At 39.7% G+C, this 12,282-nt stretch overlaps 1 protein-coding gene across 1 annotated transcript in view; it reads left to right on the top strand.

Annotated features, from left to right (window-relative positions):
• Positions 1-11,683, top strand: part of tyw1 (tRNA-yW synthesizing protein 1 homolog (S. cerevisiae)) — a 68,143-nt gene extending 56,460 nt beyond the window's left edge. The window contains 1 exon segment of the mRNA XM_022204164.2: positions 5,596-11,683. Within this exon segment, the coding sequence (XP_022059856.2) occupies positions 5,596-5,817 (222 nt within the window). The 3' untranslated portion in view covers positions 5,818-11,683.
• The last annotated feature ends 599 nt before the right edge of the window (positions 11,684-12,282 follow it).

Here is a 12,282-nt window from a genome sequence, read left to right as displayed (position 1 = left end):
TCTTGGTGTTTTTTGTTTTGTTTTTTTGCCTTGTTTTTAGCATTTCTATGGGCAGTAATACGCTTATCTCAGATTGTAAAACAACATACCTCCTTAACTACAGTATGTTAACACTGTTATTGTGAACAAGTTAGTGTTAGAGATGTGTGGGATTAGTCAACGAAAGTTGGCACAACTTATACTAGTCAGTTAAACTAAATAATGATATTTTCTTTATGTACATCGCCAGTTAACTGCAGCTCCCCTGGCCTCACACCAATACCCAGCAGATGCAGACCAGCAAAGTGGAAAATGGGACCTAGAAAACAGCTTTGGTGGAATATTGCGCCCTCTGAGTGCTTTTCTAGTTGAAGAATGTGATGAACAGTTTCAAATGTTCCTAAAATCACGCAATATGTTTTTTTCAGATAATATGTATCGTTATCGATTTAAATTGAATTCAGCTATTCGCTGAGTTCTGTGTCACTGACTAGTTTAACCATAAAATTCATTTCCATAGTCATTAGGAACATCACTCCTTTGCATGTACGCATAGCATTTAGTGCAGCTTCTGGCTGTGCTAGCTTAGTGGTAGTGAAGCTCTTGTTTTATAGATATAAACTGGCATGCAAGTCCATGAACAGTTTGAATGTATAACACCTGTTATTACCGTTTTGGTGATCAAACACAGATAGAATTTTAGACACTCAGCGGAGACAAAAAGGCTTTAAAAAGCAGTTGTTCGCTTAATTCCTCTCCGTTTCTCACACGGCAGCACAGACACACAATCAATATTTCACTAAACTGATTTCCACCTTCCCTCTTTCATTCCCTTATTTCCCTCTTCCTTTACTTTTTTTTTGTCTTGTCTCTCACCAATGCAAATAGAACAGTGACAATATGTCCTACTGCTTTGGACACCTGAAATTCATTTGCATCTCCTCGCCTACAACTGTCAGTATTTCTTAATATACAGACTTGGACGCAGTCTCTCCGTCTCTTTCCACTTCGTCACGCAGATTGCAATATTAGTGCTTGATGTTCTGAAGCTCTGCAGCTGAGCCACCATGAGAAAAATGAACAGCCTTTTGCATTTTCTGCTTCTTTTGAAGTTTTTTTAAGCACCTCTAAAGGCTTCTTCTTTTTTTTTTTTAGTAAGGAAAGAAAAAGAGGAGGAGGGCTTAATTTTTAAATATGCATACTGCACCTCCAATTATGCTTTATGTCCATCGGGTGTACTTGTGTTTATTTGTATGCATAGAAACACAAGCACAAGCTGTCAGGGTATGAATGCATGTTTGTGTATCCGTTCGTGCTGAGTGTGCAGAGACTACTTTATAAACTGCCAGGGAGAAAGTGCATCAAGGTTATTGTACTAAGAAGAAACATAATTAGTGAAGTTTAAAGTTGATAAGACAGTAAATTATACCATGGGGGAGATGCATGCATAAATTCATAGAAAATTTACACGCCGAGCCATTTAATAATTAAAAGTATTACACTCATTACTGCCAATATGTATAGCTCTGATTCACATGTAAACAGAGCCTAAAGTTGATTCAGATTAAAGATGGATACCTGGTAGCTGAGGATTGTGAATTAAACGGTGCACAAAGTGAGAAAGAAAATCCCCCAAATCCCTGAAGCTGAAATATATAAGGAGACGCTAAGTGACAACAAAATGTAAAGCCTATTATTTCAGCTATTCACTTTGTATGTGAATTCAGGAGTGCATTTTATATCTAGTTAGAAGCTAATATTACCTTAAAAATAGAAGAAATGCTACAATACTTCCTGTAAATGTACAGTTTGACTTCATTGCTTAGTTGAGGTATATATACAGAGTAAAATTCATGCTTTCGCTACTTTAGGGATTTGAATTTGAGATCGAAATACAGTAATGAGACATCAGAATCCACTTTATTGTCATTGCACACTTTCATATACAATGAAATTTGTAATTAGAGACTGACTTTAGCTTTCATTTCATGCTATATACAATTTCTCGTGCCTATTTATCTGTTTACCAGTGGTACACACTTGTGTTATTGTTTGTATAGCACTTTGTAATTTCCCTTCTTTATCTTTATTTTTGTTGCTTATAACCGAGACCTGAGTACTAATTTTGTGCTTGCTCATGTGTATACGCGTGCTGGTATCACAATAAAGAACCATGGACCCTGGAATCCACTGTTAATATAATTTTGGGCACCTTATATGTGAGTTTATGTATCATATTTAGAGTTTAGGCACTGATACCAAAATGTAACTTGAGCAATGGCATGGATGCACGCACCTACACAGAGAGGAGAAATTAGAATAAAATGAATATTTTAGGTTTGTTAAAAATGGGAACATTCAGCATGAATGCCTCGTTGTGCCTTTTTATGTAAATATTTACCAATGTGTGCGTGTGCCAGCACACTGCGGTTCTTGGGTTTTTGGTCATCAATAATCCAGCAGACTTTGGGAACTGAAGGCATTTTTAGGTTCCTTCTGTGAACGGAGAACCGAATGTTACGCTGCTAAGTGTCTTCAGTGTCCCGAATATCTCCACACAGGCAGCACAGTCTCAGCAGGAAGAGCATCCAGAATGTGAATTCCTCCAGGTTTTAATGTTAACTTGCATAACAGCAGAGTTTAAAATGCATCACAGGAGAGCACATCAGTCTCATTTTGTGTATCAGTCTGTTTCTCTTTAGCAAGTAGCAATAGATCCTGTCTGCGCTGACACATCATCATCATTAGTTCCCTTTCAAAATGTGGGATCTTCCCATTTGTATTCATTTCTCATTTTCTTTGGATCTCTGCTTCTCCCATCCCTCATTCTACTGTCTTCATCAGCCATTTTGCTCTTTCTTCTCTATTCTTTCTTCTTTCCTTCCCTTCGCCCATCTGTTTTCCTTCTTATTCTCAGTCTTCTCCCATCCATGTCAGTCCCATTTCTCTAAGAGGATGCAGCAATGAAAAAAGACGTTAAGGCAGAAACCTTCCCAGATTTTCCTGACAGAAGTTCACTTACAGATCAAATGTATTAATATTCATTAATACCGCAAGGAATAAAAATATATTTAAAGATGCATTAGATCTTGAGCCCCTCCTGGATCAGTGTATATGTTAAACTGACAACTGAGAGTGCATAAATGTGAATTATCCGAGGATGATTGCCATTGCTCGACTTATAGTTATACCAGATATGGAAATGAAGTTTAAATTGCTGTTCTGTCATTTTTCATACAGTATTTCTAATGGTTTGTTGACAAGTAAAAGCAGATACCGCAAAGTGTAACACTTCTTCTGAATGAGTTCTTTCAATTATGTCAGTGTTGATTTTTGATTTAAATTAAATGTAACAACTAGCTGTGCTGGTTTTGCAAATGTTTTGCTAGCAGTTCTGTAGTTTCTTTATAGTTCTATCATCAGTTTTATCCTGCAGGAAGTATTCTCTGAAATTACAACTCGATTGCATTCATGAAAGATTTTTCACACTGGGCAGAGTGTCTGTAAAACATGTAAAAAGGCTATTTTCTCTTCAGACATCTCATTTCCAGAGCGTATTTCCATGCCGTATTGGCAGAAGCATGCAATTTAATTCCAGTTTAATTTAAAAACGGAGATAAGATCCACTGGTCTTCCATTTGTTCTCTGTGATGGCACGTGTGAATCTCGGCTTGTGTTCATACATGAAGCCACCGTCTTTTGTGCTCATTGAAAAAGCCGTCATAAGCGTTTTCAGTGATCCTGAGCAAAGACGCTGTTAGTTAAAACAACAGGCCGCCTTGTTCTCCTACCAGACAGCGCTGCTTTGCTTTGTTGCTCAGAGACTCAAATTGTTTGCCGAGATGTCGGCTGAACAAATATCATCCTTTCTCATTACCAGAAACATTAACTCCCAATAGACGCTACTTTAATTTTTTCCCCTTTCTGTTCTCAGGCCTCATTAGCAATGCAGCAGGCAACTTTTCTCTAATGGCTGAGGCAGGCACAAGGTATCAAACACTTAATGTTGTTGCTCCCTCGGAGAGCCATCATCTCCATCAGGAAAGTCTTTAACTGGGCAAACAACTGTTAGTCCATCATGACTGCATTATGTATCATTTTAGCTGCTGTTTTTTTTCCGAGAAACTCAGTGTTGTAATCCTCTGAATTATAGTTGTAGAAGCAATTTTGTTGAAGTCTGAGAATTCTTAAAAAGCATAAACCCGTTTGCACCCATGGGGAGGTCTGGTCAAAGCAGCAGTGAACCTGAAAGAGCTTTTAAATTCTAAATGCTGAAAGCTAAAAGCACAACAGTTGTCCCCTGGTGACAACTTAGTGGCTTTTTACATGCAGTTATGGCTTATCAAAAAGTTCAAACAATACCCACGACTGAGTTAAAGCCCTTCAGGACCATTTTAAAGATCAAACTTTGCCACAAACAGCACTAAACTTCAGAGGAAACATTTTATGTAACACAGGCTTGGGGCTTTGGTGGCTCTCTTTTTTTTTTCCCTCTCAGTTTTTTCCACCTTTGCTGTAAACAAGGGAAACACTGTATCGTATCAACTGGAGAGCACTGTTGCATGCTGGGAAAGTAGAGGTCATGCTCCTCACCCTCGGTGCCGGTTTGGGAAAACAAGCAGGCTTAGAGAAGCAAAATGATGTTGGAGGCTTTTCCCTCCCTGTCGGCCTCTGTTCTCTCTCTTCCTGAAGTCGGTGTGCTGCTCACAGCAAATGTATTCCTTCAGCTCCTCCTGTACATTTGTCTCCCTCTTTTTTTCCTCTTTAGTAAGATTGATCGCCAACTGGTTGAAGATGTAAGAAGCAGTGATTGATAAAGGGGGTGACTGAAGGAGAAAGGAAGAGGTGGATTTGGTGAATCCACAACCATTTATAGAGAGGCTAAACTAACAGCAAGTGACCGATGTGGAGCAGGAAGCTTTATAATTACTGTTGGTCTTTTGATTGCATCTGTAAATTCTCTATTAACACGTTTCTGTCCATGTGTTAAATCCCTCAGTGATTCCCCGTCGACTTTGTTTTCTGTTTCGGAGTGTACTGCTTTGCATCCACTTGTGTGAAATGTATTGTATGAATTAGGCATGTGCGGGTCCTTTAGAGGTTTGAGGTTTGAAATTACAGTATCTAAATTTCGGTTTCAGAGATGTAATTTTCCCATCGTACCACAGGAGAGTCATATGTGAAATTAGGCAGACGTAATAGTATTCTTTTCTCATTTGGGCTTCACAGACATAAAAATTAAGGAGTTTTTTTGTTTATTTGCTGTTTAACTAACACTGTGGGTCATCATTGTCTAAATTTTGTCATTAATAAAATCTTTGCTTAAACAAATCTGCCATTGTATGTTTAAATTTTGTTGTTTTGTGTTACATTACTGGCACCTTAAGCGAGATTTATTATTGTTTTCCATAATTTTAAGGTTTTGCTGATTTCTCTGTTGTGATTGATAAATTAATCTTTAGCGGATTCTAGGTGTAACTGCAAAAAATGTCAATAAAAGACTTTTAGAAGCCTGCAAGTTTCCACACACTATATTGATCTGTAAACACTGCCTGGATTACTGCTGCTTGCTCATGTACCACTGTTTCTGTGTCCTTTCTTCGTGTGCACTCGCAGTTCAAGGTGGATGGCGAGTGGTGGACATGGATCGACTACGAACGTTTTCAAGAGCTGGCCAAAGCTCACGAGGAGAGTGGGGGACAGCAGAGCTTCTCAGCCATGGACTACGTAGCCAAAACTCCAAGTTGGGCTTTGTTCGGAGCCCAGGAACAAGGGTTTGACCCGGCTGACACGCGCTTCCAACGGCGCAACAAAACCAAAGACATCTCAGGATGCTGACAGGTGAAACAGAGAAAGACAGATAGAGGTAGGATGAATAGAGTGAGTACTGATCTCTGAGTAAAATAGTCAGGGTTAAGTGTTTTACTTCCGTCTTCTTTGAGTTTCAGAGTTTGTTCTTATGTGGACTGAAACTCTCCACTCTTCTTTAATTTCTTTAGGATTTTTACTTTATTTTATTGGCTTCACACCCAAAGTTAGAAGATTAATTCCGTCACACTTATTTCTAAGACATTCCCCCTCGCATTTGTTAAAATGCTTTGAGTTTTGATGCGTTCCACTTCTTGAACCGGTGATTATTATAAATATCAATGACTTTGAACTTTGTAATCATCTGGCAACACTTGGGAAGATTTTACATTGTTAAAGTTGACCCTTGGCGGTGGTTTCATCACTTGCTTTGTTTCTAGTTTATTTTTTTATAATTTCGATTCTGTCGGTGCAACTGCACAGCACAGGATGTGATTAACATGTAAGGAATAGCACCTTTATTTCTCCTTCTGCTCTCTGTTGGAGCTACACATCTTTCCCAGACACCTTTGCTCCTCCTCCCACTCATTAGGACTGCGGTGGTATTTGCTTGGCTGTGAGAGGCTCGAACAGTGAGAGGAGATCATCAAGGCTGCGACTCCACTGGGACAGTCTCTTTACAGTGCAGGCTTCTTAATGCTCTCTGACTGCACATTTTCAGTTCAAAGGTTGTGTTGTCTCTCATTCTCAACAGTGTCAGCTCTGCCTGGTTTCACTTCTGCTACGAGCCTGGATGGTTGAAAATATGCAGCTGCTGACTGGTTTGCTGTGAAATCAGCCTGTGGAAATGGACATCTTCCTTTTTAAATACCTTAGCTTTGAAAACGTGAGCATTTTGGGTATAACAATTTGAGCTAAAGTAGGGACAGATGACTATAATCCGTAATATAATAAAGTGGGTGAAGGCACTAAGAGAGTTGTATCACTCTTTGTATCGCCGTTGAAGAAAGAATCAATAAAAATCAAAAACACAAAACTCCATATTCTCAGACAATACCAAGTCTTGTATCATTATGTCAAGACATCTCTTTTATTAATCCACCAAGGAAGGCGGCAGAGTTATGACATTCGCGTGCGTTTGTCTGTTTATCTTTCCTTCCGTCTGTTTGCAACATTACTCAAAAACAGACGAACAGATTTGGGAAGGTCATAAACGATACAAGGACCACCTCATTAGATTTTGGCAGTGATGTGGCTTATAGTCTGGATCCACAGATTTGTTAAACATTTCTGTATCATTGTGAGATAGCAGCACAGTGTCACTGTAACCATGACAACAAATGAACACTACATCAGCTGCCTGTTGATGATCACATGATTGCGATCCTACTACAAATCAACCGCTGCGGACTGATCAGGACTTGTCCGTCGGAGATCATACAACGACTGAGCAGACTTGGCAGAGTGCTGCGCTCTCTGAGTGCTTCTCTTGTTTAATCAGTCCCTCCAGGAATTCGCGATGTTGCGATCGCGCAAATTCACACGAAATCAACCAATCTCCGCAAATTTTGCGCGGCCTTGCAATTTTGTCCAATCACCACAACTTTCCCGCAATTTTGGCCCGCCTCCCGTGAGTTCCCCCAATCATAGCAGCTCCCAGCACAAACATAATTCACGTACGTCACCGAATTCACTTCCTTGTTTATGGTTTGAAGATGCAGACGTGTGATACTAATGTCTCTCATTTACCAACCAAAATTACTGCTGAAGACCGTAATAAACAATAAATTCACTGATGTTCTTCACCAAAGCGGAGCTAAACTGTTTTACACCCGTGCAATACTGTGGTGGAATACAAAAAAAAAAAATCATCGATTGATAAAAATAACACGAAACATATTAGAACGGCTGAAATAGTCAGACAACAGACCACATAAATCACCATGATGGAAACTGCTGCATCCAGATCCGTTAGAGCACTGAAAGAATGAAGATAAATTAGATTAATTATTCCACCTAAGAACATGGCAAAGTCATGTGACGATCAGCGTGTGTGAATCATTCCTCTGTTACCAACATCACTCAAAAACAGACTCGGGGATTTGAACGAAGTTTTCAGGGTCGGTCAGAAATGACACAAGAACCAAGTGATTAGACTTCAGCAGTGATGTGGCTTATAGTCTGGATCCACAGATTTGTTAAACATTTCTGTATCATTGTGAGATAGCAGCACAGTGTCACTGTAACCATGACAACAAATGAACACTACATCAGCTGCCTGTTGATGATCACATGATTGCGATCCTACTACAAATCAACCGCTGCGGACTGATCAGGACTTGTCCGTCGGAGATCATACAACGACTGAGCAGACTTGGCAGAGTGCTGCGCTCTCTGAGTGCTTCTCTTGTTTAATCAGTCCCTCCAGGAATTCGCGATGTTGCGATCGCGCAAATTCACACGAAATCAACCAATCTCCGCAAATTTTGCGCGGCCTTGCAATTTTGTCCAATCACCACAACTTTCCCGCAATTTTGGCCCGCCTCCCGTGAGTTCCCCCAATCATAGCAGCTCCCAGCACAAACATAATTCACGTACGTCACCGAATTCACTTCCTTGTTTATGGTTTGAAGATGCAGACGTGTGATACTAATGTCTCTCATTTACCAACCAAAATTACTGCTGAAGACCGTAATAAACAATAAATTCACTGATGTTCTTCACCAAAGCGGAGCTAAACTGTTTTACACCCGTGCAATACTGTGGTGGAATACAAAAAAAAAAATCATCGATTGATAAAAAAAACACGAAACATATTAGAACGGCTGAAATAGTCAGACAACAGACCACATAAATCACCATGATGGAAACTGCTGCATCCAGATCCGTTAGAGCACTGAAAGAATGAAGATAAATTAGATTAATTATTCCACCTAAGAACATGGCAAAGTCATGTGACGATCAGCGTGTGTGAATCATTCCTCTGTTACCAACATCACTCAAAAACAGACTCGGGGATTTGAACGAAGTTTTCAGGGTCGGTCAGAAATGACACAAGAACCAAGTGATTAGACTTCAGCAGTGATGTGGCTTATAGTCTGGATCCACAGATTTGTTAAACATTTCTGTATCATTGTGAGATAGCAGCACAGTGTCACTGTAACCATGACAACAAATGAACACTACATCAGCTGCCTGTTGATGATCACATGATTGCGATCCTACTACAAATCAACCGCTGCGGACTGATCAGGACTTGTCCGTCGGAGATCATACAACGACTGAGCAGACTTGGCAGAGTGCTGCGCTCTCTGAGTGCTTCTCTTGTTTAATCAGTCCCTCCAGGAATTCGCGATGTTGCGATCGCGCAAATTCACACGAAATCAACCAATCTCCGCAAATTTTGCGCGGCCTTGCAATTTTGTCCAATCACCACAACTTTCCCGCAATTTTGGCCCGCCTCCCGTGAGTTCCCCCAATCATAGCAGCTCCCAGCACAAACATAATTCACGTACGTCACCGAATTCACTTCCTTGTTTATGGTTTGAAGATGCAGACGTGTGATACTAATGTCTCTCATTTACCAACCAAAATTACTGCTGAAGACCGTAATAAACAATAAATTCACTGATGTTCTTCACCAAAGCGGAGCTAAACTGTTTTACACCCGTGCAATACTGTGGTGGAATACAAAAAAAAAAAATCATCGATTGATAAAAAAAACACGAAACATATTAGAACGGCTGAAATAGTCAGACAACAGACCACATAAATCACCATGATGGAAACTGCTGCATCCAGATCCGTTAGAGCACTGAAAGAATGAAGATAAATTAGATTAATTATTCCACCTAAGAACATGGCAAAGTCATGTGACGATCAGCGTGTGTGAATCATTCCTCTGTTACCAACATCACTCAAAAACAGACTCGGGGATTTGAACGAAGTTTTCAGGGTCGGTCAGAAATGACACAAGGACCAAATGATTAGACTTCAGCAGTGATGCGGCTTAAAGTTTGGATCCACGGATTTGTTAAGGATTTCCCATTGAGGTCGCGGCACAGCGTCTGATTGCGGCACGGTAACCATGGCAACAAGTGAACGCTACCTCAGCGGCCTGCTGACAATCACATGATTGTGATCCTACAACAAATCTACCACTGTGGACGTATCGGAAATGATACAAAGAACAACTGATTAAATTGTGGGGGTGTTTCTGAGTCCCATCAATTCCAGTTGCCAGCTACATATTTAGGTCACACTATTCGGTATGTACACATGCAGAACACACACCTGTCTTGGTGGAGGACTGCGCTCTCTCAGTGCTGTTCTTGTTAGTTGACGTGACAAGCCGCATCGTGTGTGTGAACACGTGTGTGCCAGGATGTGAAATTAACTTTTTAAGCCACTGACAGATATGTCCGAATATGATTCATTCAATAGTAAATTAGCATTTTATGCCGCAAATCTATCAACCACTTCATGTTAAACCAGTATCTGGCTACTGCTAATTTCCCACCATAGTGTGCCAGCTTGTGGAAATGGGTTGGAACGCAAAATAATTAATTTCAGAATAAATATTGTCAATTACAGTGTTGAAACATGTTCTACAAGCAGGAAAAAATGCAGCTTTTTAGCAATTGTCAGTGTCTCCCAAAATTTTATCACAACAAATAAGCTTAAAACATCGCAACTTTTATCGCAATTTTTTAGAAAAGGTGCCATGAATTCAGGCATTTTCGGCCGCAACAGTCACGAAAACGCCCGCGAAATCCTGGAGGGACTGGTTAAAGTGGCAGTCTGAGATATATCCGTTTTATTCTCTTTTGCGACATCTGTGGCGATAAACTGTAATTGCAGGTGTTTTCTTGAACCACATTTCCAAGAGAACCAAGCAACTGGTGAGGTCTAATATTCATGGTGACATTCTATATAGCACGGCAGAAAAAGATTTAGTATGCTCCAATACATAGTACGTCAAATGTAGTCTGCAAAAAAAAACCCGAGATATCTAACTACAGCAGGTCAGATTTTGCAACGTGTAATGCTGCATTGTTTTCTGGCCATTCTGACTCTCAATCCTCTGCACAGTTGGGTCACAAATATCAAAGTGTCTCACATGATATTAAACAAGCTTGAGCCGCCGACCTGTGCAGCCAAAGGAAGACTCATTTTGCACTGCAGACTGTGACAGAGTTTAAAGACGTTTAAAGATTATGGCGAGGTAGTACGTCCCAATTGTACTCACGCTGCAAAAATCAATGCACACCCTGGCAGGGTAGCTGCACTACATAATTTCAGTAAAGAGAAGAAGTATGCAATGTGGGACACCCCCAGTCTCACCTACATGATGTTGCCAGTCAGGTGACAACTGAACCACCCCTCCAGAACAATTTGAGGTCAATACACTTGAAGGCGAAAAAGGTTTACTGTCCTCTAAAATTAAGAAATGCGTCACAAACTGCTGGAATGTCGCCACAGATGGACCACTCGTGATGCTCATATAATTTCATCAGTGGACCTAAAGGCTCAGACACTGTTAGGGACAAATAGTTACTGAACAGAGATTTATTTACATTAAAGTCCTTTAGATTACCACTTTGAAGGGAGAGCACATTTATAACATTCTGTCTGGTCTACAGGAGAAGGTCCAAGCATTGATGAAAAATATGTAACATGCCAGAGAAGTCCAGTCCTTTTTACTAATATCTTTGTGAATCCAGATGTAAAAATCAAGTCCACTGTAATTTGTTTTTTTTTTTTAATCAATGCAAATCTAGATGTAAATTTTGATTTTGATTTGTTTTCCAACGTCTCTGATGTCCCACTGCCTCCCTTTTTGGGAGAAACTGTAAGTGTGTGGATATATCACTGTAATAAATGTATTTGGAATAATTCAGATTGTCATTTGTGAATTTCATACAGCTAACATAAAGGCACATACTGTATGTCGTCCTGTGCGCCTGACAGATGTATTGTAATTTTTCCTTTTCGCTTTCTCTTTTGAAAACTTTTCACAGGGAACAAAGTGGAAAGTTGACATTTTCAGACTACAGTAATTGTCGTGAAAGCTTTCCAGGCTGCACTTAGAAGCCAACACAGTAGCACTGATTGAACAAGAATGGAGGCAGAGGGGAAGTTCAAAAGTGATTCAAGATGACAATAGCTCCTGTGACTCATTTTTTTTTCAAATTTAAAGATAGAATTTTGTTGTTACTCATGTAGTTTATATAATATGAATATAAAACTGCAATAAATTGACAGCAGTACTTTTGGAAGAAACTATTTTGAAACAAAATAGATTTTTTTGTCACGCTGTTAAGAAGATTTACATTTATCTTTAATACATTTTCAACAGTAACACATCTTCGGTTGTCATGCAATTTATAGGATCTAATTTGTCTCCTGGAAATCTGCAAATCTGCACTTGAAAATCACAGTAAGTTTTGATCTACTCCAAGTTTTTTGTAGCACAAATTTAGACAACACATACAT

The sequence above is a fragment of the Acanthochromis polyacanthus genome, chromosome 13, assembly GCF_021347895.1.
Source record: "Acanthochromis polyacanthus isolate Apoly-LR-REF ecotype Palm Island chromosome 13, KAUST_Apoly_ChrSc, whole genome shotgun sequence".
Taxonomy (NCBI): Eukaryota; Metazoa; Chordata; class Actinopteri; family Pomacentridae; genus Acanthochromis; species Acanthochromis polyacanthus.
Note: the sequence above shows the minus strand (reverse complement) of the source record. Positions and strands in the feature narration are given on the sequence as shown.